Source organism: Glycine max, chromosome 19, assembly GCF_000004515.6.
Source record: "Glycine max cultivar Williams 82 chromosome 19, Glycine_max_v4.0, whole genome shotgun sequence".
Taxonomy (NCBI): Eukaryota; Viridiplantae; Streptophyta; class Magnoliopsida; order Fabales; family Fabaceae; genus Glycine; species Glycine max.
The window spans coordinates 204,832-229,905 of record NC_038255.2 but is presented as its reverse complement, the minus strand read 5'-3'; the positions used below and the strand labels follow the sequence as shown (position 1 = coordinate 229,905).

The following is a 25,074-nucleotide window of genomic DNA, read 5'->3' as shown; positions in this document are numbered from 1 at the left end:
ACAAGATGTTTTTGTTTCTCCAAACAACATATAACTGATATAAGGATCGATGTAAAGCAAAGGGTGCAAAAAACTTGCCAACAAAAATTGTTCATTTTGGTTTTGGCAATGCGTTTGAATAAGCTGGGTTTGGAGTTTTTCATTACATGAAATAAGCTGGAGTATGCATATATAGATCAATAGATGTGTTTGGATTGTACAGAGGGTCTATTTCAGTTAATCGAATGGAGTATGCGAGTTGTAATAAATCTTCGAATATTCTTAAAAAAGAAATATGTTTGGATTGAAGGCACAGACTAAGTGATTACTACAATCATAAAAAATGAAAACAGAACACAAAGTACACTATAGAAAAAACATTGGACACACATATGCAACATGATTCGACAGCTTATTCATGACTATGGAAACTCCAACAAAATATCCATTATTTCAAATAAAGATTATACAAATTTCTAAACAAACTTTAAAAAACTTCTATTATAATATATATCACTCTACAAAACCCAATAAAATTATAAAAATAATAGCGTTCTCTACAAAATCCTTTCACATATCTTTGGTGTGTCTTTTCTAATCTCAATACAAAGAGTGGTCTCCTTTAGAAATTGCCAGTACACATGCATATCGATAATGGTCACAACTATTTCCTAATGGATTTAGTAGTCATATCGCAAAATTACTCACTTAAATTAATGACTGAAAATTTGTAATCGACATTCCCAAGAATTTCTTTGATGTAGTAAAACTTATTATTTCACTCATTTGAGGATTCAACAATACATTCAATGCTTTGATTAGTAATTGAACAGTATACGAATAGAAATCTGCATAACACTAAAGCCCCACTGCACAGAAACATATATCAGCACCACTAATTTTAGTTTCAATATTGTTATCGATTTGATTTTGGTCAACTTTATGTAATTTGCACACCGTTCATATTATCATAGATTTCTTTTTATTACTATTATTATAACTTTAACATTAACATGGCAGAAATATTGGTCACGTGTACCAGGTGGACCAACCAGAACACAACATTTCAGATAGTTAACTCTTGAAAAAGACATATGGAACATAGAATCCGATGCCAGCGGTTGATTTCTGTTGGATATTCTCCAACTTCAACGTTAACCAGCCTCACTTTTTTGCTCCTTCACGGTTTCACATCTATAATAGCCTTATATATAACATACAAAATCTAACATGGACTCTTGAAGAAAGGCAGAGTTATTGCCATTGCCTCTGCCTCTTGCAACACCAAACTGATACACACTTAATAATATTATAGTAAAAATTAGCCACCAAAGTACACTAACCCCTTTTTTCATACAACTCAATAGGTAATTGCTTCTTTCTTACTATTCCTTATGCTTTCTTCTGCTTGAAAAATGAAAATCTCATCCATTTTTTTTATAAAGGGTCCTTTTGTGTTGCAAAAGGGTTCATGGTGATCGATCTTTTTATGTAATATAACTTTTTTTATGTGTATATGGTGTGGTGTTGTTATGGTGACTAGTGCAGATGAAAACTGAAATCTGTTTCTTGTTTTGGTTGCTTGCAGCTGGATTGGAGCAAGGTGAAAGTAAAATCATTTGCAACCAATGCCGTTGAACATATTTCAGGACAAAGATGGATTGCCACGGATTATATTGACTGAGCCAAAGGGTTCATCAGCTGAGGTTGGTTTCACCTTTTGTGTTTGTCAAGTCCTTTTTGTATGGAAAAATATTAATTGTTAGTTTTTTTATTAGTCAGATGGATCGAACTCGTGACCTTTTCCTCCTTTCCTTCTTTCTTAACCACCCAACCAACCTTACAACTCCTTCTCAAGTCCTTATGATATAAAGGGTCTTTTTGTGTTGGGAAAATGGGATTTCCTTGCAATATATTGTATGCTCATATTATGCTTTAAATTTGATGGGCTGGTTATAGATTGTCTAGCTTATTATCAACTTTAGATATAAGTTATAGAAGGTCTAAATTAGGAATACTTTTTTTTTGAAGGATTTTGAGAAAGTTTTTCATATTCTGGACTTCATTAATAATCTATGGCCATCTGAAGCAGTGAGTGCTAACATCTTATTAGATCTTCTGAGTACAGAATCTATGCTTAGGCAGGTGATACAAACCTTGTCATTTGAGTAAATTCTAAATTTTTGTATTCAACACTATTGGACCAACATGAATATAGTTTTAAAATAAAATCAGTCATGGTTTAACAATATAGATCTGATATGGAAATGGTAATTTCACATAACAGTTCTTATCTGATTGAAATATAATTTCAGGTTCTTCTTTATGGAGGGCAGATTATTTCTTGGAAGAATCATCGAAAGGAAGAACTTCTTTTTATGAGCAGTAAGGTAAAAAAATAGTAGAGTTTAATTTTCATGTAACGAGTAAACTGTAAGTTTTTTTATTGTCCACAAATTAGAAGGCGTCCACAATATAAATTTCAAAGTAATTATACAAAAAATTAACAAACTGAAGTTTTTTTATTGTCCACAAATTAGAAGGCGTCCACAATATAAATTTCAAAGTAATTATACAAAAAATTAATAATCTTACCGTCGATAACAATCTATCATAATTTGTCTTCAGATTAATTTTTACTGGATATTTTAATTTCCACAGTGGTGTTGTTCTATGCATAAGAAGCTTTCCATTTTGAAAGGCAATAGCTGCTGCAGGAATGTTAGCAATATGACGTAACATGTCTAGCTAATTAATTAACAGAATATATAACATGACCTTTCAAATTCTGTATTGATTTAAATTTTAAAAACATTCATAAGAAGCACTAATGCAAAATTAGTGCTTGAAGTTGAATTCATGTTCTCTATTTTATTGTCAACCTTGAATGATATTTGAAGATCAAATTTCTTTTAAATTTGTTTCATTTATTTGCGATAGTTTACATATAATTGATGTTATTTATGGGGATGTTTTACTGAACAGGCTAACAAGAAACAGCATAAAGCAATCAGAGGAGGAATATCAGCTTGCCTAGCACGGGTTAGTTTTATTTCATCTCACTGGTGGTGAAAACATATTTGACTTTTGTTGAACATTTTCAATGCAATTTCTATTTCAGTTTGGTGATCTCAGTTCACTTGAACAACATGGATTTGCAAGAAACAGGATGTGGTCATTGGATAGGGACCCTTCACCTCTTCCTCCCTTAGACAATCAGTCATCTGTGGATCTAATATTGAAGTCAACAGAAGTTGACTTAAAGACACCCTGTAGGTATATATGGATTCAAACTGTGTTTGCCTCTTTTTCCTTCTCCCTTTCTACATTTTTACTCATTAAAGATAAAGCACTGCTGAATGGAACCATCAAATGTCTAACTTGCCCGTATTTGTTTGGCTGCTTCTGCAGTTTTGAGTTCCGGCTTCGCATCTCTCTCAATGCTGGCAAGCTAATTTTGATTCCACGAGTCAGAAACACTGCTAACAAAGCGTTTTCTTTTTCCTTTACACTATGCAACTATTTATCTGTATCAGATATCAGGTGTGCATCTTAGATATAGATTAACTGCTTACTTTGTTTTAAGATGATGCCAAGAATGTTCCAAATCATCAATTCATCATTGCTGTTTTCTTGCATTTATTTTTGCACATTTATACAACCTATGGTCTATATGACTCAAACATACTAGTTTGAATTATCTTGCTTAAATATGTCTTTAAGAGAGGTTGAATGAATCTGCAGTGAAGTGCGTATTGAGGGATTGGAGACACTGGATTACTTTGACAATCTGTTGAACAGATCAAGGTTCACAGAGCAGGCAGATGCACTCACTTTTGATGGAGAGGTATAATTTGATTTTCTGGTCCTTTCATTCAATTGGTTGGAGGTGTCTCACAGGCTAAGAAAATTGACATCATAAGCACATAAGTGCACATAACCTATATATATTCTGATTGATTTTCGAGTGTATGAATATATATAATAGATACCAAATCAACTTTTTTTTCAAGTGTTCTCTAAGGACATTTGTGGTTACCTTGTAGATGGACAGAGTGTACTTGCATAGCCCAACTAAAATTGCCATCATAGACCATGAGAAAAAAAGAACTTTTGTACTCCAGAAGAAAGGAATGCCAGATGCAGGTTGTTATTAGTTATTAGTCAGAGAATAAAAATTTTGCATGGCATTGTATCTATTTGGCTCTTCTAATCTGAACAAGTCACTTTAGAGAGTAAAACAATCCTAATTTATTGATGAGAAAATCAACGACTGATATTTTAAAATATCCATGTTTTGTTATACAAGTGCACATAATATCAACTGTTCATTTCCTCATCAAAAACAAGGGGATTACTTACTTTAGTCTCTACAACGTGTTTTTCACTTTATAAGGGCCAGATCCAGCATTCAGATTTACATAAGTTTGTTAATTTAATCTACAATTGATGTCACTTATTGGTTTGGTGATAATGAGAGTGCAGTGGTATGGAATCCCTGGGGTAAGAAGGCCAAGGCTATCCCTGATTTGGGAGATGATGATTACAAGATCATGATGTGTGTGAATTCTGCAGCTATCGATACCCCTATTCTCTTGAAGCCCTCTGAAGAGTGGATGGGATATCAGGAACTCTCTACGGTTTCATCAAGCTATTGCAGTGGACAATTGGATCCTCGCAAGGTTCTTTATGGCTTTCATTGACCTAGTTGATGCAGTCAATGGAGATTTATGTGGTCTTTAGTATACATGCACTTGCTTGTCTACTTAGTAGGCTTACATTACCCTAAAGACAGAAATTAGCTGTGCATGAATGTGATGCTGATCATAATTCATAACATAACAAAGGCCTCAGCAATATATATGGACATCTATTTTTGCAACTTAACAATAATTGCTTGGTGTCATGCCAATTCTTACAATATTATCCATCAGGTTGAGAGTCAAGTTGCTTCGTTATTTTTGCAATGTGTCTGTGAAGTTCCAATGATATTCTTCTACATAGAAACAAGATTTTGTTATGAACATATCTTTATTGAGCAATGGCTCAGAGTGCAGTATTTGAGCTAGCTAGTATTTTATCTACTTAAAATCTTGAAAGTTGGAACAATTCTTGTAATGATCAGAAGAGCTTAAGCACAGAAAGACGCCAATTTTTTGTTTGAAATCCTTTTCAAGACAATCTTCCCCTAGATACATGTGGCTGTAGGCCATTACTATGCACAGAAGTTCACGATCAAACTTCTTGACTTCCTTGGCCATCACTGAATTTCAAGGAACATGGAACTTTTTCATTTTTTGGATCTTCATTTTTCGTTTGGAGAATCTATAAATTTTTAGGCCCTATGATCAAGAACATGTTATTGTATTGTATTGTATTACTTCATCTCCTTGTATACACTGATAAAATCTACTTGTTATATTATGGCCCGGGGATTATAGACGCAACGAGGGATTGGTTACTGGTTCCAATTGTGTTTTGAATTACTGGAGCTTAAGTTTTATTTTGTTAAATTTGCCTCTGAAACTATCCTCTGTTAAGTCCTCCTCTTTTTGTTGTTGATTTTGGTTTTTATTTTAGGATTCATTGTTCATTTTGGGATTGATCCAATCTTCAGGTTTGATTGTTCGTTCGTTTAGTAGCATAACAAAATTATAGAATTTTGATGAAGAAATATGGAAGAAATTTAGGAATTATTTTGAAATTGATCTCTTGGGTGCTGTTTTTGGTGAATGTGAATGCCCACTTAGTCCGAGTATATGAATGTTGTTTATGGCAACCATCTTGATTTTGCAACCTGGGAGTGGCACTTTGATTTTGAATTTCCTTTTTTATTTTGCATAAGATTTTAAAAAAATTAAAATGTGTTTTTCATTCTTATAAATATCTAAATGTTTGGATTCATTCATCTGAAATCTTGAAATGTTAAGTCATTATCACGTGACAATTAGAACTTGATATGTTGACACACACTCATATTGTTACGTAAGATCAGATCTTTTGAATTCAACTCCTAACCAAAATATCACACATTTACATTTTGTGAGGACGAAAAATATATTTTAGTCATTTTTAAAATCAAAGTTAAAATTAAAACTGATTTTGATTTTATAAAATTTCAAAATGAAAAACAAAAAATGACCCGAACGGAGCCTTAGCCTTTAGTGTTCCATCCATGCACTTCAACTTGTGACATTCTTGAACATTTTTAAATCTCGCTTCTAGTCGAAGATTTGACTTCATGTTCTAACAACGTTTATGTGTAGCCAATGGGATAAAGAATATAACTGAAAAAGATTTTGTTATGGGAGAGGAAGAAAGGTCATATCTTGAAAGCCTCACAAGGGATGCGACGGGCTTGCGGAGGACAAAGCGAAGTAACCATGGAAGGGTGCTTTGATGGTGAAAGTGCTGAGACATGATGGGCTATTATTAGTGGCCTTCAAATTGGGTGGTCTAGAGGTTTTAAATTGACTTGGTGTAGGAAAGATGCTCTTCTATAAATGAGAGTTTATTGTAAAGCGAGGAGTTTACTCCTGGAGTCATGTGTATAAAGAGGCAATTAAGGTGGCTGACTCTAGCAAAGTTTGGTCTTTCAATTGAAGGAGGGTAGGATTTTTTATGTGTGCCCACCCCTTTAGGTTTACACTACAAAAGAGAGAGAGAGAGAGAAAAAATAAAGAAAATGTAGAGATAATTTATTCACCCTGAATATTGCAAAATAAAATAAAACCAGCAACAGCTCCTCAAGGATCATAATTTAAAATCCAACCAAGGAATACAAGCACTGATCCATTCACCATAATTCGTGTTAGACTGTACAATTCAACATAAAATGTAAAAAGTGAGGTAGAGACAAAAAATCTATTATTCATCATCTTCCTCATCTTCACCATCTTCAGCAGCCCCAGCATCATCACCAATGCCTTCAAGCAGTATGTCAACATCCTCTCCCAACTCCAACAATCTAGCACTAAGTCTTTCTACCTTGCTTTGTTCTTGCCCAAGGCAAACAAGCAGATCATTCAGCTCACCCTCACTCTCCTTCTGTGCTTCTTCCCTTGCTTCAGCTTTTATTGCATCCACATCTGGGAATGTTGAGTGCCCTTCTCTCTTCAGTGCTTTCACCTCATTCTCCAGTAGCAAGTTAGATTGCTCCAGACTATTGTAGGCATCAGACAGACTCCTTAGATCAGCTTCTGTCTTTCCAGCTAAATTCCGATACATTATCGCCTCAGATTCAACTTTAGCCTTTTCTGCCTTAAGCATCTCCAATCTTTGAGATGCTTCTTGGAGATCTCTATGCAGTGTCTCAATTGGGACTCTATCTGAGCCCCCACTCACTCTTTGCTCAGGCTGCAAAGTACTACCTGTCTTAGCCAGGTCCTCAGCCATAGAAGCATTTCGAAGAACAAGATCCTGAAATGATGACAAGAAAAATCACCAAATTAGATAGATATATCATGACAAGTGCACAGCCACCTGCCTCCTACATACTTCCTATTGTAATGAAATCTCACTTACATTCATGAGATGAGCACGCCATAGTAATAATTATTAACATACTAAGGTATTATTAGTCCATAATGGATTAATGTGAAAACCATCAGAAACAAACCTTACTTACCGAACAAATTGAAGATGTAAGCAGACAATAGTATATACTAGTAAACACATAACAAGAATATTTTTGGTAATATTATCATGTGCATATGATTTAAAACTAATTCCAGAATCTCACTTTAAGCAAATGGAATTTGAAGGTTTATTTTAGTACATTCAACAGCACCTTCCTAATTACAGTCAGTCAGGTAGAGTACCTAAAAGGAACAGATTCAAGACTCACCTGTATCTCAGAGCACTGTTTCTCAACAAAAACCTTCAGCCGCTTTATATACTCAGCATCACTTTCACCACTCCTCTGCTCTAATTCTGCTGGCACTACTGCCACCTTCATTTTTGGACGGCTATAAACCTCCACAATCTGTTCTCTAATATCTGCCTCTAGACTTTTGACAAGGTTCATGAAGTTAGAATCCAAGATTGAAGATAGAATTGGATGGTCCAGATTTTTCTTTTCTGACAAATCATTCCCATCTACATCTTCTATATCTGCCATGCTAGCTGCTGAAGATCTAGCGAATGATCTGTGGGTCAGGGATGACTCCAAACTAGAAAAAATGGAACTTTTCTGCATCTCATCAAATTTTAAAAAGTATGAACTAAGCCCAATTTTCTGACTTATTGTGTCAACAATGGCAAATGCATCTTTTCCACGGTCAGTGGATTTGTTATAGATCACACATTCACCCAAGACAACTGCCGCAAAACCCCTTATACACACTGTTTCAGAAGAATTTGATACCAGCTCAAGAAGATAAGTAAGGTGGGGGCGAGCATCTAGGAAGCAGTGCACTGCACTGGGGCAATCTGCTAGCCAGGTAATCAGTAATTTCAAGATAATGGCCTGAACATAAGAGTTTCCTGATGTACTAGACTTTCCATCATGGAATTTCATGGAAGAAGCAACAGCCAAATATTTCACCATTCGATGCATTAGTGGCTCTGGAGCTCCTAAAGATTGCATGGGTGCTGCCTCAATTTCAATTCTTAAAACCTGCAACTTCTCTCGTAAGATTTCTCTGAACTTTCCTTTTTAATCTAACTGTTCATACATATATTCAGAAGTGTGGAAAAACAACATCTAGTGCAAAGAAAAATGGGCAGAGGGAGCAGTAATTATGAACTTATAGGCCATGCCACAAACTTCTAAATGACACATCTTACATGCATAAAGTGCATTTACAAATTGAATGAATGTATTCCACGATCTTCCTATTAGCTATATGGCAAAGAATAAAAACTGTTAAATCCTCAATTTTTAACAAGATTGAATGTCAAATAGATCATCAAATTTGAATGCATATTATTTAGTTTATCTGTATATAATTCTTTTTATCTTTTTAGTCATCCTATCTTGTAGTATATAATGATCATTTTTCTCTTTAAATTTAATCCTGAATGCAGAATAATTTATCAACAGCAATATTTAAAATAATTTTAAAAAAAGTTCCTTAGAACTAGGAAGTGGAGGCAAGAGCAGGGTCTTTGTGGTTTAGATAATTTCTCCTCCTCTCTTTTCACTTTAGAGTAAAAGCAATAATTTGGGGGTTTCGGGGAAGAAGAAATTGGATACCAAATACCCATGTGGTAATTTGCCTTTCTAAGTTATATATTTATAGTATATCCATAGATTATAATTTTCATGTTATGATTGAGTACATCAATTCTTTTATGAATTTTTTTAGTTATAAAACTAAAATTATTTATGCATAAAGATTAAACACAATGGACTCTGGAGTCCTTAACTCTGCCAAAACAGATAGTAGAATAAAGCTCAAAATACAATGAAATGGGGAAACATTGGCATACCCTTTCCTTGCATTGGAGATGGTCCTTCAACATATGAGATAGAACACTAGCAGCTCTGCAACAAGTCTACATTTTTAACAAAATGTTAATCATATAATTCTCACATGGTAAGATGTCATGAAAGTTGCCTTCCACTGTACAGGTTAAAAGATCAAATAGATAGATATCACATACCTCAAGATCACCATTTTCACCCAAAGTAAGACTGTGTAATAGCATGCTGAAAAAGAAACAGTTAACAATCTTTAAGCTGATTGAAGATAGCATATTATCAAAAGACAAGGGCAGTCATTAAAGCACCACCAACAAAACAAACCTGCCAAAAGACATATTGACATCCTCCTCGAGGAATGCATGATTCATGGAATATGGCTGTGGAATTAGCGTAGACGCCAGCATTGATTGGCCATCAGCATTTTTCTGTTTTAGACAAGGTTAATCAAGAGGGGGGTAGCAGAAATTAAATGTATGTAGTAAAAACTGAAAACCATAAACAAACACCAATCAAAATTTATTAACTCTTAAATTATGTTAATATATATGGTGACAAGGAATTATTTAAGCAATAAATCGAGAAAGAAGTATGCATAACCAACCTCACAAAAGCTTTTGAAAATATAATCAGCAGCAATGAACTCTTGCATGCTAGAAGTTCTCAAAAGGATTCTAAGTATAGAGTTCAGAGCAGGTTCAACGTGTGGCTCCTCTCCAAGAACTTTGCTAGCAAGAAGATCACGATTCTTTGAATCTCCAGCAATCAAATCACCAATGCATCGCATTGCCTAACAAAGATTGAATTTAACAGTATAAAACTGAGCACCCTTTTGTGCTTCTTCGCAACAGAAAATTTTCTCACAAACTAAGCATTTCAGAACAAAAAATAAAAATCAATGCTACAAGAAAAATGAAAATGGAACTACTACTATAATAAAAAAGAAAATGCTTTTTGAAATGTATGTGAATCAAAAGTGAGGTGGATGCATGGACAATTTCATAACTGATGCATCGACAACATGACTAGTTTTTTAATTAATTTTACCACAAAAAAGCATCTTGAACAACAATTACTATCGCCCAAATACAAGCATATCACTTTCTCATTACTTAGAATGGAGCAACAATACACAACCATATCCTGATGCACAAGTAATCTATGAAAGATAATGCCAGCAAGAAAATACCAGTTTGTGTTTGTGTGTGTGTGTGTGAAATTTTAATACAGATTTTTAAGTTGGAGATAATACATCAAAGCATGGTATGTGAGAGAAGGAAGTTATCTTACCGCACAGCGAACAGGAACAGGTACCCATTGGCTTTCAACCCCTAATATTAACAAATGGTCCAATATCTTTTTCTACAACCAAATCCAAAAAACAGAAGGATAAGATCACCAGATTGCTGTTTTATGCAAGCATCATAAGACTAAGTTGACAACAAACCTGAACCAGAGTAGTCTTATTTGTCTGTTTATTCATATCTTTCCCAGGATCAGACTCAGAACCTCCCTTTAGTAACAATTTAATGGTTTCTAATGCACTGAGTAGATTGATTGTCTACTGGCATGGATAACAAAGAGTTAGCTATAAGGGTTCACTTCACTAATAGCATAAACTAAAGTGAAAAATTGAATGAATCTAACCTTTTGTTGATTAAAAGTGAAACTACTTCCTCTCAGCTTCAAAATCAATATCAATGAGTCAAGTCCTACAGTCTCTCTTAGTAGTACCTGAACCATAAAGAGTTGAAATCAGCACCAGGTTTAGAACTGAATAAACCCAACAGAATCAACAAACCTGATTGGATGCATTGCTACGAAGCAAATTGTTCAACAGTTCAAGGCAGTCCTGCACAGCAACCTAAGAATTAGTATCTAGACCAAAAGCTATACAAAGCTTAATCATGCTCAAAATATAATTACATGAATAAGATTTAGATACGAAATCTTTGGTCAACAATAAAAAAACAATTTTCAATGCCTTGTACAAACAACAAAGGATGACAAATAATACATATTTGATTACTCTTGATTTCTGCATCTTTTGTTTTTGTTTTTTCTGTTTTGATTTATCATCATACCTAAATCAGAAGATGTGATCAGGTAATGGAACCAAAAAAAAAAAAGTCCATAAACAACATGTTTTTGGACATAGTGGTTTTCAAACACTATTAGCCCAAAATTATTAGAAACAGGAGCATGTATCCTTTTTGTAGGTATTTAAAAAAAAGCATTTTATCAAAAGAAAATATATATATATATATATATATATATATATATATATATATATACATATATATATAAGTATAAACATAGGTAGCTTTAAATTTGCAGGCTCCAAGTAGACCATAATCATGCATTAATATCATACATCATGTAGCTCATAAAGCAAGTTAAATAAAGTACTGTCATAGAGTAACCATTTATCACCTGTACCACAACACCACCATCTGAATTTCCCTCCTCTCTTATGATACTGAAAATCTTCTCAAATGCACCTTCAAAGACGACAATTTTTTGAATCTCCTATAATCATTAAATTTATTTAGATAACAAACATTTACTGCTAAAGAAAATTTTAAAAGGAAAAAAATGTCAAGTGCAGTACTATTAGAGCAAAAAAGTTACCTCAGCTTCACGGGTCAGATGAGTAAGAAGCAATAATGCCTCATTCCTTATTACCTGGAAGGTAAACCTTGATCATTTTCCCAGTATAAACAACAGTCAAGCATCAATATTCTCAAAAAGAAATAGCATATTCAGGGTTTCTTTTAAAAAAGAGGATTAATGAACAAAACTTACCAGAAGATTTCCAACAGTAAATATTGAGAATTTAAAGGATCAGATTGCACCCCCAAATTATTATAAGTGAATATGTTAAAAAGCTATATCTTGTTTAGACATGTCAAAAAATCAACAATAAAGTTTGGAAAGGTTATTGAAATGATTACAGAGCATTGAAGTCTTGTACCTCACGATCCATAAGCATGTCCATTAGTCGAGTTATACCACGAGGGATAGTCAATATTGCTTCCTGTAACCTGAAGAGGAAGTCAGTAAGGGGGCAGTTCAAGCTAGATTATTTAACAACTTTGGAATTAAACAAAAATGGAAGCTATAAATCCAATACCTCTGTGGAGAATTGGTGAGAAGGGCAGTCAATAGTTGCAGAGTATAATATCGTACATAGAAATCATCCTCTTCCTGTCGATGTACACCCCCAAAGCAAAAATGACTAAGAAAATATTACAATTGATATAATTGAGAATAGATTCCTTGATTTTAATAAAGAAATTCTTACCAACAAACTTAGGAGAAGAGAGATACAATCTGCTTCTCTAGAAAGTAAATCAGTGTTCATCAAAGCTGGATGAACTTCATTACTTGCCCCTTTTGAATGATTAATAGGAGTCAATGCACTTACAAGTGTTTCCAGGACACCACGAACCTGTAGGGATGTACTTTCCAATAAACACACTGTTGGAACTTGGTATCTTAAAAGAAAATGTTACAAATATAGGGGGTGGGGGGGAATCCCTTTAAAAAATGAAGAACAGACAGAGAAACAAGGAACGGTAGCAACTGGCAAGACTGTAATACCGAACAGTTTTAATTCAATAACCACAATCAAGAACCTTCACGATCTAACTAAACCTGGGTCCATCAATAAATGAGATTAGCACAGCCAGCACATGATACCCCAACACAGTAAGTTGACTATTGGAGTACTGCATTGGCAATAAAAAATATCTTCAAATATGAAAAATCCTAACAAAAACCCATAAAGACCAGAGCTGAAGATAAAATCATAGAACTCTTGTACGGCTGAGTAAAATAAATTTCAGAACATTGATTCATATAGAAGTGTACACAATTAAGTTAACTGAAGAAGCTCTATGCTAAACCCACTAACCCAGAATGGGTGATGAAATTCTTTTACAAATGTTAATGTAAACTTCGACCATAATACCAAATTAACAATTTGGTAAATAAAAAGATAGTCCTGATGTAAGACTTTATGAATTTAATAATTAAACTGTTGAATAACACGCTCACACTTTCACTTTTAAGGTGTTTTTTTTTCCTTTTCTTAATGTCTTCTTCACAAAAATGAACTTCATGATCTGGAACCTTTAGTACCAAAAAGAAAACAACAAAAACAATTAGACAGTAGACAGGACAGCGAAGAGAGTTTTGTCACCATCTCAACATCATCACGTTCTTCCTTCAAGACACTTAGCATTATAGGAAAGCCTGCAAAGACGTATCAAACATATTAAATCAAACAAGAGGAAAAAAAACACTAAGACTGTTTTGAGATATGGGACATACCCATTGCCCCAAATGCTAACTGGAAAGCTTGACTTTCTGAGACAACAGCCTGAAGCTCAGTAATAGCATTTCTCCTGTCCTCTGGTAGTTTACCATTGCTTATCCGGTCAAGCAAGCGCTCAACATATCTATTCAAACAATACAAAGAGAATAAATATGACACTAAGTATTAGGCGCTCCACCAGAAAGGATTATGCAGCAGTACATGTTCCTTATATTAATAAATAATCACTTTTAAAACGCAGTGAATGGAAAACTTCCATAATATTCAGTTAAATAACTATATCAAGAATGCCATTAGAAAAAGGCTTTTACAAAAGGAGAACAAACATTCTTCAGGACCCATTACTCTACAGCCGAAGTCAGTAACTAGCAAGAAAAAGGAACCAATCAACCAACAAAACACAACGCTTGTAGAAAATCTCCAATTACATTTATTCAAGGTCACATGGGATTCTATGAAAGAGACATGATGGCAGAGCTGTGTAAAACATAGCAAAAGAATTTTAAGAACATTAAAAAAAATTAACATTTTACCTATCTTCATTTGAGGAATTCTCGTTGCCAACAAGAAGCCCAACAACCCCCTGCACAATAATTGGTAAAAATTCATTAATTTGTAAACAAAGATAAATTCTCCATAAGCTCGGGTTGCTCACTGTCATTATTATCTCGAACTAGAAATTTCACAAAAGTAATTTGAAAAGACTACTACTACTACTACTCAGGATCAAATTATTATACCTTATAACCAGACATCAAATCCATCTTCATAGATCACAGAATGAATGTCTCAGAATCCTTGAAAACGAAATAAAAAATAAAAAATAAAATCAAAAAGCAACAAATCTAATTCAATTCGCAATGATCATAAACGAAATATAACTCCAACATTGAGGATTCAGAACCCTAAAGTGATAGTGAGAGATGAATAGAAAAAAATGTACCGAAGCTAAGAAATTTGATGATTTCTTTCTTCGACAGCAATTCAATTTCAAAGCCACGGACACTTGCAGTCGCAAATACAGATTTCTTTATTTATTATTTTTGAGTCCATTAATGGTTTGGATTTCATTTTGGGCTGTTTCTGGAAAATAAACCCATGGGCTAGCTATCACCTGCCAATGAAGTTCTAAAATTTTTTCTTGCATCACTTTTTTGGGTCCACCAAAATGAAGAGTACTAGTAGTAAATTACACTTTTGCCTAACACATACACTACTATGGAATTATTATATAGCAAGTATTATATAGGAATTCTAGTTCTAGTGATTATAGACTATCTTTATATAATAATATAAATAAAATAAAAAAGCAAAATAATAATATATATGAGGTACAAATAGTAAATCGAGGTACTCATTTTTATGATAAAACTTTCTTTCCATTTTTTTAGTCTGGTAGGCTTGGTATTTCAGGCCATTACAATGGCTTTTTTATTTTCTTTTCATGTTCAAAAAAATAAGATTTTTTTAGATAAAGAAAACAAAGTCAAATTCTGATATTTTGATTAAAATTTATTAAAAAAATATAAAACTGATAAAAGAAACTCATTATATAAGAGGTGAAACTCACTAAAATTTAATATTTCTAACAAATTTCAACTAATAGTAGAGATGATTTTTAAAAGAGTGTTTTAATAAAAATAATAATATTTTTTATCTTAATCCTCTCGTTCATTAGAAAAAAGAGATTCCAATTAATCTGAAATTTAATCGAAAGATAAATAAAATTTGACAAAAAATCATTAATACTCAGACAATAATCTATTTTCTGATCATTTCATTAAATAATAACAACATTGTAAACATGCATTCCAAAAATTCATTTCCAATAAAAAATAAATAAAATATTGGAAGCACAATGATGTGGTATATCTTATAGTAGCATATATGAAAATCCATTGAAAATAAAAGAGTCACGTTAAGACATACTCGAAATCACGTTAAAAACGTAAAAAATTATATCCAAAATATAGAACCAAATTGGTATATATAATCGTAGGAAAACCTTGTATCTCTCTTGGGTTGGGTGGTTTACTATAATAATGCCAAATTGATGCTTCTTCGGCACTTACAAGTTTATTTGATGAAAGAAAAAATGTTAACTTGTTCGAGCAAAGATCCGAATTTATGGTTGGATCCTTCTCTTGTGGTGCTGAATGGTGATGTTAATATGTTATCTCTTCCCAACAGAGCACGTGGCCAACATGTAACAAGGTAGAGATTTTTTGTAGACTAAATTAAGGGACTTTTCATGTAAAAAAGACTATGTGTGTGTGATTTCTTCTTCTTCTTTTCATTTCCAATCCATGTATATTTTAAGTTATTCAGAGAAGGAAAAACTTTGTTAGTTTATTATGTTATAATTTGATAAATTTAGACAATAATACACTTTCCAATAATTTTGCATGAGTTATAGATCAAGGAGAAAAGGCAAAGACATATTTACCGCAGCTAGTGGAATTGCCAAAGGACAAAAAAAGCTCGTGGTGGATCAAAATTAAAGTGTGCACATATTTTATTTTACCGTTTATTTATGATATATTAAAATTTCTTCTCCTCTCTTCAACTAATCTAAATGAGAAGCTTTTCAATGGTTAAAAAAGCATAAAAAGGGAAAGCTGTTCCAACTCCAAGTGTTGGAATTTACAAGGGAAAGGAATGTTAAGTTTGGCTTTTGAGTTTAATAAAGTCATATCACTTTGCGAATCTATAAGCAATTTACCATTATTTTTTACTTAAGAAAGGAAGACATACAGTTAAACATTGAGGACTACAAGAAGAAGCATAAAAATAGAACAATAATGACAAAGTCAATGCCATTTTTTAGGTACATAGAATAGGTGAAGGAGAGAGAAAGATAGAGAAAATAATACTTTTTTCATATACTTATATTAAATTTCCTTCCTCTAATTGTTTGAAGATGCAAAAATATTATATTTACTTTTTTTCATAAATATTATATAAGTAAGTTTAATAACCAGACAATCGTACATTAAGATTGAAAATTAATTAATAATCATATAATAACCTAAAAAAATCAAGTGAATAACTTATTTTTAATTTTAACCATTTAAATATAATCTAAAACTCTATATTGTTAATTTCGCATTTCACAGTAACCTTCGTAAGTAAGGAAATAGGATTTCCAAAGTAAAATCATTACTTGCTACTTTTACCTTACTTTTTTCTCTCCTTCCTCCAATTCATGGAATGGAAGGGTCAAAAATAAATAAATACCGTTATAAAAAATGAAGTGAAAAATAAATAAAAAGAACAAAACCGCAATGGAAATCATCCAATGATTTTTCTTACCGAAAAAAATATTAATCATTAATATGTTAATTTTTGTTAGTAAGGTACTCAACTTATAATTTATTCTTCTTTTTCTCCTACTTTTACCATCTTATTAATCTTACATCTCTAATGATCCAATAGGTGTAATAATATATGTTGAATTCGTGGAATCGAACCTGTAATAGATTTTCGCATAAAAGGCTTTTGGAAAGAGGCTATAAACAAATTTGACTAAGATCAGACAAACCAAAACTTGTGGGATATCTTGGTATCAGTGGAACACTAATTACACTAGTACCAAATAAAAAAAAAACGGCAATGGAAATATATATATGTATATATAAAAAAAGAGAGAGAGAGAGAGAAAAACAAAACGGCTTTAAATACAATTGATGTTATAGTACGGTGTGTTGAGGCTTGGCTCAGAGTCACAGAAAAAGAACATACTCCAGCCACGAACACAGTGCACTATAGTCTATAGCTTCACCTTTTTGTTGTTGTTGTTGTTGTTTCATTCACCATGTCTACTATGTCTGAAGGGTATTATAATTCCAAGAAGAGTGGTGATATATATGGCCAGGTACTTGTACTTTCTGTCGATCAAAAAATAAACTTTCAATTAATCCTCACTTCAGGTTCTGTTCTGTTCTGTTGTCAATGCTAAAATGGAAACTTCAAATTATAAATCCCATTTTTTATATCAATAAAATTGTAGTCTTATGTTTATTCTTTCTGAATCCCTACTTTATTGTTTTTGTTACTTTCAACTTTTCTCAGTTTATTCCTCCTTACTTCCCATATATGTGTATCAGATTTTGATTTTGAATGACTCTTTTGAACCACTTAAGTTTCAAGTGTAGGTTTTCTATCTAGCATGTGAATTATGGATTCAGTTCAACTTTGAATGTTTGGTTCTTTCACCCTTTGCAAACCCCCTACCTATATTTGTCCCTTCATTAATTGGTTTACCTTTACTCAGGAAACTATGAATTTGGATTTTGGAAACTAAAATTTTTGTGGATTTTCTCCAACTCATATGTTCTGACTCTTAAGAGTGGTTTTGTTTTCTATGCAGCAGGGAACTCGCGCAGCATTGAGCATGTCAAGGCTTCGTTGCATTCTGCGAGGGTTGAATTTCAAGACCTATATGTTTTTGTTTCTTGTTGTTCCAATGGGAATCTTCAGTCTGTATTTTCATGGGCTGAAAATCTCATACTTTCTGAGACCCCTGTGGGAATCTCCTCCAAAGCCCTTCCATGAAATCCCTCATTATTATCATGAGAATGTGTCAATGGAGACCTTGTGCAGACTTCATGGTTGGAGAATTCGCGAATCGCCAAGACGAGTCTTTGATGCTGTCTTGTTTAGCAATGAAGTTGACATCCTCACCATTCGCTGGAAAGAAATGTATCCATATGTGACACATTATGTGATCCTCGAATCAAACTCAACATTTACAGGATTGCCCAAGCCGTCGATTTTCGCAAGCAATAGGGACAATTTTAGGTTTGTTGAGTCTCGGTTAACGTATGGGATGATTGGAGGAAGATTTAAGAAAGGTGAGAATCCTTTTGTTGAAGAGGCATACCAAAGAGTAGCCTTGGACCGGCTTTTAAAGATAGCAGGAATAGAAGATGACGATCTCTTGATAATGTCTGATGTTGATGAGATTCCTTGTGCTCACACAATTAACCTCTTGAGGTGGTGCAATGGTATCCCTCCTGTTCTTCACCTTCAAATGAGGAATTACTTGTACTCGTTCGAGTTCTTTCTAGACAACCAAAGTTGGAGAGCGTCAATACATAGATACCAGACTGGCAAGACACGTTATGCACACTATAGGCAGGCTGATGTCTTGTTGGCAGATGCTGGATGGCATTGTAGCTTCTGTTTCCGCCGTATAAGTGAATTCGTATTCAAGATGAAAGCTTACAGCCATAACGATCGGGTGAGGTTCGCGCATTACTTGAACTGTAACAGGATTCAGGATGTGATATGCAAAGGGGATGACCTATTTGACATGCTCCCTGAAGAGTACACATTTAAGGATATTATTGGGAAGTTGGGACCTATTCCTCATTCTTATTCAGCGGTTCATCTTCCATCATATTTGTTGAATAATGCAGAGAAATACAAGTTCTTGTTGCCTGGTAACTGCAGAAGAGAAAGTGGCTGAGCTTTTTAGAATTTGAAATCTACTGATATTGTGTACTATAACACCAAAAGGAAAAGTATTGAATGACTTATAACTGTGGGGTGCTCATGGGACAACACACCTTTATACCAAGCAAATGCAGGCCTTTCTTGACATAGTGATTCGCAAATGGTTGTTGTGAGGGAAATAGAGTTACAGTTTTTTCAAGCTTTTGTAGCTTATCTTAAGATATGCATAAAGCTAGCCCTACTTGTTTAATATAGTAGCAAGACATTCCCAATCTTTTCTCATGGGAATTTGGATTTCTTAGAATGGGTTATATACACATATTCTAACCACTTAGGTTGTCAAAATGACTCATATCTAGTTTAAATTACTTCTATAGTTCAATTTTGATTGATTTCCCCCAGTGTGTGTTTTCTCCTATAGTGCACCTTGTTTTTTCTTTTTCTTCTAATTTCTAATGATACCAAGTGATGTAGTGGTAAGTTTAACCCCCTTAATTCTGCATCTAAATTCAATTGAATAATTGATAAAACCATCAACAGAGCAAGATATGTGCTTCACCTTAGAATCGGCCATGATGATGATTTTATTCAAGGTTGGCTGCTTTTGCATTCTGTTTTTGTCCAACTCTTATTATGCACACAAAGTCATCCATCAACAAGGTATCAAACCTTTTCGGTAGATTATATTTTTGTGGCTAAATTATGTAAATGACTCTTGTATAGTGAGTGGACTTCATTAACTTGGATGAGCTGTGCCAATGGTTGGATCTTATCTGTGGAAATTGACGTTTAATTTTTGTTCATTCAAAGATTTGGAGGAAGTAGTCCGAGTCCCTACCACCTAAGACTTAAGAAGATCACGTATTCAAATTAGATGCCCACTAAGTAGTGTTTTCAACTGTCAAAATCATTGTGTGTTTGACTCTTCAATGTCTTCCTCAGCATGATTTATAATTGAGGTTAAGTAACTTCCGGGTTAATTTGTATGCATTTTGATTATAGTAAGTTTATAACCTCAGGAGTCTCACAAGAAATTAATACAGTATATTTTAATTTTTATCGAAAATTTTGATTGATGATGACTCTGAATCTGAGAAATTATTTATGAAATTCAAACTCAATTCCACCATGTTATATGAATATTGCCCCCATTTTTTAGTACCATGAAGAAAATAAAATATCATGATTAAATTTAAATAGTGAAATCTAAAAGTAATTATTTTCTGATTTTCCACCGCTTCACCCCTTGCATAATTTTTTTTACTCACCTTTATTTTTTGTATTGTCTCTATCCATGAATCAATACCATTTCATAAATCCATCCTTCATAGAAGAAAACTCTATCCTTCTTTGTTCATCCTCATTTTATTATAATTTCGGGGCACGAGTGGATACCCTCCAGGCTACATGTTTGGAAATACTTGTTTCTGACATAAAGGTGCTTAAAAATTGAAAAACAAAAAAGGCATCTATGTGTATCTGACATGATTTTCATTAGGTGAAAATTATGCTGAATGAGTCAATTGTCTTCTATGATTGTATGCGTGGACCATTACAGTGTTCTTTGCTAGATGATGAGAGTGCCTTGCATTGCAGACCTCTACAATTTTCTTTTCTTATTCTTAGCAAATTCTGTGGAAGAGAATTATTTGTTAAAGAATATCTGAATTGTATTTTTATGCGATCTTTTTCAAAGTCATAATTCTTTTATTTTTTTTAACATTATAATGTGGTAGAGAATTATTTTAAAGAATATCTTAATTGCAATTTTATGCGATCATTGTTTTTCAAAGTCATAAGTTCTTTTATTTTTAATATTATAAAAAAAATTAGTCTCTCTTTTATTTTTTATTTAAAATTCTTAAATTTTCATTTTCCATCCAAGCATTTTAAAATTTATGGATTTGAAATATGAAAAGATTTTAAATTTTTAGTATTTAGAAATTAGGGATTTAGTGAAAACTTGATAATAAAAAATGGAAGGATTTTGTAAAATGCTATGAGATTATGTTTTTAAATAAAATTTGAGGTTTTAATTAGTAAATTTTGAATAAAAATTTAAATTTTTCACTCATTTTAACTTGTAGAACTTTTGTAAAGAAAAAAGATAACATAAGAATTTTAAGTAAAAACTTAAAAAATACTAAATTAATTTAATTTTAAATATAAAAAATAAAGTTTCTAAAAAACTTATAAAACCAAAATTATAAGTCATATAAATTAAATTTAAATGGAGTAGGAATACAGTTAAGTCAAACATCTTTATGTGCTACTATCTCTTTGGTAAGCATACCAAATTGTTCAAGTTGTAAAATAGAAAAGTCATGTATCATTTTCCTAGAAACTTATGCAATATTAATATTTTTCAAGTAAATATCAACTTAAGCTAACAAATATTACAAGAAAGCAATAAAAATAATAACTTTAGTCGATTTTGTAAAGATTAAATCCGAACAAGTGCATAATCAAGGTTAAAATGATCTTTTTGTGGCTTTATAATAAAAACAAAGCTGGAAATAAAAGATTTAGCCGATAACAAAGGTATTACTTAAAATCAGTTAGTAAATGTTTTCTTAGTTCTAATCCCTTAGATGAAAAGAGTTTTAGTTTCTTTATTTAATGTTGATCCCTCAACAACTTAAGAAATGAACTGGCTTTAAGCTTAGGGACACAAGATAACCAATAAATTAAGCTTCATTCCTAGACCACCACATCATTGAGTATTTTGTTTCAATTCTAGACAATGAAGGCATTTTCCAACAACAATCATTTTCTAAAATAATGTCATGGTTGATCATTTCACAACACAAATAATCAAATATATATATATATATATATATATATATATATATATATATATATATATATATGTTTACATTTAATCCCAACAAGGTGGAAGAGAAATGGACAGGAGGATCCAAGGGAAGAACTTCTCTCCAAAGGAATAGGGGGAACTTCAAGCCTCCGTACAAGAGAAAAAAATGAAGAGAGATAATGTATACTAAACAAACATCCACTTTAAATACATCAGAAAATTTCCATTTTTGGCAACAATTTTTGCTTAGTCATAAACTATAGCTTAGACAAAGTATATAGATCTCAAATGAACACAACAGAACTCTTGCTCAGCCACGAGTTCTTGCATAGCCAGGCTTGAATCTTTTGCTCTCTCTCTGAATTTTAGTTCAGCCTGAAATTCTAGCTTAGCAATCGTCTTTAACGCATTTCCTTGCGCACTTCAAGCTTTTGCTCCAAATATTGTTTTCAATTTCAACCTCCATTTTTACAAGAAGAGATTAGAAATACTAAGATACAAAATAAAATAGCTAACTAAAAAGTTAAAACTTTATACAATTAGATTAATTTGAGTTTAACAACACTCCAATTAAGAAGAAAAATGAGAAAAATGCCTCTAAATTCATTCACAAATTAAGTATCTTAAGCAATTATCATGGGTTATGCTCGGAAAACTTTTCTAGAACATACCAGGTTATAAGTTTAGCTGGACTTCATTACATGGCTTTATATAAAGAAAAATGTTTCTTAGAAAATCCTTGAATTGTATACACCTTGAAAAAGGAAGAGAGAAATAAAAGGTAAATGATTGATTTGATCATAATGATATAATATGATAAGAAAAAAAAATGTTGATTGAATGTTTAAAATTTTTAATCCTGCCTAGGTTAGCTTTGCTATTCTTAGCCGGTCCCAAGCCCGGATAAAAGGAGAGGGTTGTGTTAGGCTTTCGACAGCCAACGTAAAACTTTGTCGAATCTCTATGACATGGATCAATTACGTAATAATGTGAATGCTAGGTCGTTGTCCGGAAGCAACGCGCTGTATGGCTCGAGTACAGTGTCAAAAGAGCAAGGGCCGCTGCATCGCCGCTCGGATGTAGTGAAAAGTAAGCAAGGGTTCCCACATTTTCGTGAACGGGTGTGGGTAAAGAAGCTAGTTCATGACAGGAGGATTCACTTTGGTACATGGAATATAGGCACACTTACTGGAAAATCTATGGAAATAGTGGATGTTATGGTGAGGAGGAAGATCAATTTTATGTGCCTACAAGAAACTAAGTGGATAGGTGAAAAAGCGAAAGAATTAGACAACTCGGGATTTAAGCTGTGGTATACGGGAAAAATCAGATCAAGAAATGGGGTAGGGATTATTGTGGACAAGGAGTGGAAGAAGGATGTCGTAGATGTAAGAAGAGTAGGAGATCGTATCATAGCCTTAAAATTGGTAGTGGGACAGGACACCTTTAATGTTATTAGTGGGTACGCACCTCAGGTTGGGTTAGCAGAACACTTTAAGGTAAAACTTTAAGGTAAAATTTTGGGAGGATCTAGAAGGGATACTTCAGGATATACCCCAAGGAGAGAAAGTTTTCCTAGGAGGGGATCTCAATGGACATGTAGGTAGCGTGGATAGAGGTTTTGAGGGGGTGCATGGGGGTTTTGGCCTAGGGGAGATGAATGGGGAGGGTAAATCCATCTTGGAGTTTTCGGAGGCTTTGGATCTTTCTATAGCCAATACATGGTTTAAGAAAAGAGAGGAACATCTTATCACTTACAAAAGTGGAGGGACATGTTCTCAGATAGATTTCTTCCTTATCAGGAAGTCTGATAGGAAGTATTGCTTGAACTGTAAAGTTATCCCGGGAGAGAGCTTGACTACCCAACATAGAGTTTTGGTTATGGATGTAAGAATTAGAGATAGGGCAAAGAGAAGAAGTCCTATGGTAGCACCAAGGATCAAATGGTGGCACTTGAAGGGTGAGAAACAAGGAATCTTCCAACAAAAGATATGGGAAGGATGGTGTGGACAATCACAAGGAAGTGCAAATGATATGTGGAACAAGACGTCCCAAGAGATTATTAAAGTGGCTAAAGAGACGTTGGGTGAATCTAGAGGTTTTGGACCTAGGGGTAAAGAATCGTGGTGGTGGAATGAAAGTGTTCAGAGCAAAGTTAGAGTAAAAAAGGAGTGTTTCAAGGAGTGGTCTAGGTGTAGAAATTCTGAAACTTGGGATAAGTATAAGATAGCTAGAAATGAAACCAAAAAGGCGGTGAGTGAGGCAAGAGCCCAAGCTTTTGACGGACTATACCAAGCTCAAGGAACCAGGGACGGAGAAAGATCTATATATAGGCTTGCTAAGGGTAGAGAGAGGAAGACTAGAGATTTGGATCACGTAAAGTGTGTTAAGGATGAAGAAGGCAAAGTCTTAGTGCATGAAAAAGATATCAAGGAAAGGTGGAAGGTGTATTTCCACAACTTATTTAATGATGGATATGGATATGACTCTAGCAGTCTAGACACAAGAGAAGAGGACCGGAACTATAAGTATTATCGTCGGATTCAGAAACAGGAAGTAAAGGAAGCGTTGAAAAGAATGAGTAACGGTAAGGCGGTGGGGCCGGACAACATACCTATTGAAGTGTGGAAAACTCTTGGAGATAGAGGTCTTGAGTGGCTCACCAAACTTTTTAATGAAATTATGAGGTCAAAACGCATGCCGGAGGAATGGAGGAGAAGCACGTTAGTGCCAATCTATAAGAACAAGGGGGATATACAAAATTGTGCAAATTATAGGGGAATCAAGCTCATGAGTCATACCATGAAATTATGGGAAAGAGTGATCGAACGGAGATTAAGAAAGGAGACTCAAGTTACTGAGAATCAATTTGGTTTCATGTCGGGAAGGTCGACCATGGAAGCGATTTATTTATTACGGCGGGTGATGGAGCAATATCGCATGGACCAACAAGACTTGCACTTGATTTTTATTGACTTGGAGAAAGCGTATGATAGAGTGCCTAGAGAGATTTTGTGGAAAGCTCTAGAGAAGAAAGGGGTTAGGGTTGCATATATTCGA

General features: G+C 33.5%; 3 protein-coding genes across 8 annotated transcripts; 2 read left to right on the top strand and 1 right to left on the bottom strand.

The window, feature by feature from the left end:
* The first annotated feature begins 826 nt into the window (after window positions 1-826).
* On the top strand, window positions 827-5,145 carry LOC100787217 (putative glucose-6-phosphate 1-epimerase). 5 transcript variants are annotated; one of them, XM_006603722.4, is made up of 10 exons: window positions 827-1,346; window positions 1,568-1,685; window positions 2,011-2,124; window positions 2,295-2,369; window positions 2,965-3,021; window positions 3,101-3,255; window positions 3,391-3,522; window positions 3,724-3,826; window positions 4,026-4,125; window positions 4,465-5,145. In XM_006603722.4, the coding sequence occupies exons 2-10, from the start codon at window positions 1,608-1,610 to the stop codon at window positions 4,680-4,682; spliced, it is 1,032 nt and encodes a 343-aa protein (XP_006603785.1). In that variant the 5' UTR covers window positions 827-1,346; window positions 1,568-1,607; the 3' UTR covers window positions 4,683-5,145. The 5 variants fall into 5 exon arrangements, with proteins under 5 accessions (XP_006603785.1, XP_003554985.1, XP_014627292.1 ...); XM_014771806.3 differs by lacking the exon at window positions 827-1,346 and adding an exon at window positions 1,363-1,470; XM_003554937.5 differs by lacking the exon at window positions 2,011-2,124 and having other exon boundaries at window positions 835-1,346.
* A 1,610-nt stretch (window positions 5,146-6,755) lies between these two features.
* On the bottom strand, window positions 6,756-14,825 carry LOC100793920 (golgin candidate 6). Its single transcript, XM_003554944.5, has 20 exons — window positions 14,686-14,825; window positions 14,483-14,539; window positions 14,276-14,325; window positions 13,739-13,866; window positions 13,608-13,660; window positions 12,708-12,854; window positions 12,537-12,610; window positions 12,378-12,447; window positions 12,035-12,088; window positions 11,837-11,932; window positions 11,205-11,255; window positions 11,051-11,137; window positions 10,851-10,964; window positions 10,694-10,765; window positions 10,008-10,193; window positions 9,728-9,831; window positions 9,586-9,631; window positions 9,412-9,477; window positions 7,826-8,596; window positions 6,756-7,398 (listed from the first exon to the last, which is right to left on the bottom strand). The coding sequence occupies exons 2-20, from the start codon at window positions 14,510-14,512 to the stop codon at window positions 6,847-6,849; spliced, it is 2,751 nt and encodes a 916-aa protein (XP_003554992.2). The 5' UTR covers window positions 14,513-14,539; window positions 14,686-14,825; the 3' UTR covers window positions 6,756-6,846.
* A 2,539-nt stretch (window positions 14,826-17,364) lies between these two features.
* LOC100811451 (uncharacterized) lies at window positions 17,365-19,581 on the top strand. 2 transcript variants are annotated; one of them, XM_006603725.4, is made up of 2 exons: window positions 17,365-17,616; window positions 18,115-19,581. In XM_006603725.4, the coding sequence occupies exons 1-2, from the start codon at window positions 17,557-17,559 to the stop codon at window positions 19,210-19,212; spliced, it is 1,158 nt and encodes a 385-aa protein (XP_006603788.1). In that variant the 5' UTR covers window positions 17,365-17,556; the 3' UTR covers window positions 19,213-19,581. The 2 variants fall into 2 exon arrangements, with proteins under 2 accessions (XP_006603788.1, XP_003555004.2); XM_003554956.5 differs by having other exon boundaries at window positions 17,368-17,616; window positions 18,112-19,581.
* Window positions 19,582-25,074: the final 5,493 nt, after the last annotated feature.

Coding starts and splice junctions, on each gene's coding strand:
- LOC100787217 (XM_006603722.4), top strand. CDS start 1,608: ATGCCGTTGAACATATTTCAGGACAAAGATGGATTGCCACGGATTATA. Junction 2,370..2,964: donor TTCTTTTTATGAGCAGTAAG/GTAAAAAAATAG, acceptor TTTACTGAACAG/GCTAACAAGAAACAGCATAA. Junction 3,256..3,390: donor GACTTAAAGACACCCTGTAG/GTATATATGGAT, acceptor CTGCTTCTGCAG/TTTTGAGTTCCGGCTTCGCA.
- LOC100793920 (XM_003554944.5), bottom strand. CDS start 14,512: ATGAAGATGGATTTGATGTCTGGTTATAAG. Junction 12,448..12,536: donor CTCACCAATTCTCCACAGAG/GTATTGGATTTA, acceptor CTTCCTCTTCAG/GTTACAGGAAGCAATATTGA. Junction 8,597..9,411: donor ATCTCCAATGCAAGGAAAGG/GTATGCCAATGT, acceptor GAGAAGTTGCAG/GTTTTAAGAATTGAAATTGA.
- LOC100811451 (XM_003554956.5), top strand. CDS start 17,557: ATGTCTACTATGTCTGAAGGGTATTATAATTCCAAGAAGAGTGGTGAT. Junction 17,617..18,111: donor GTGGTGATATATATGGCCAG/GTACTTGTACTT, acceptor TTTTCTATGCAG/CAGGGAACTCGCGCAGCATT.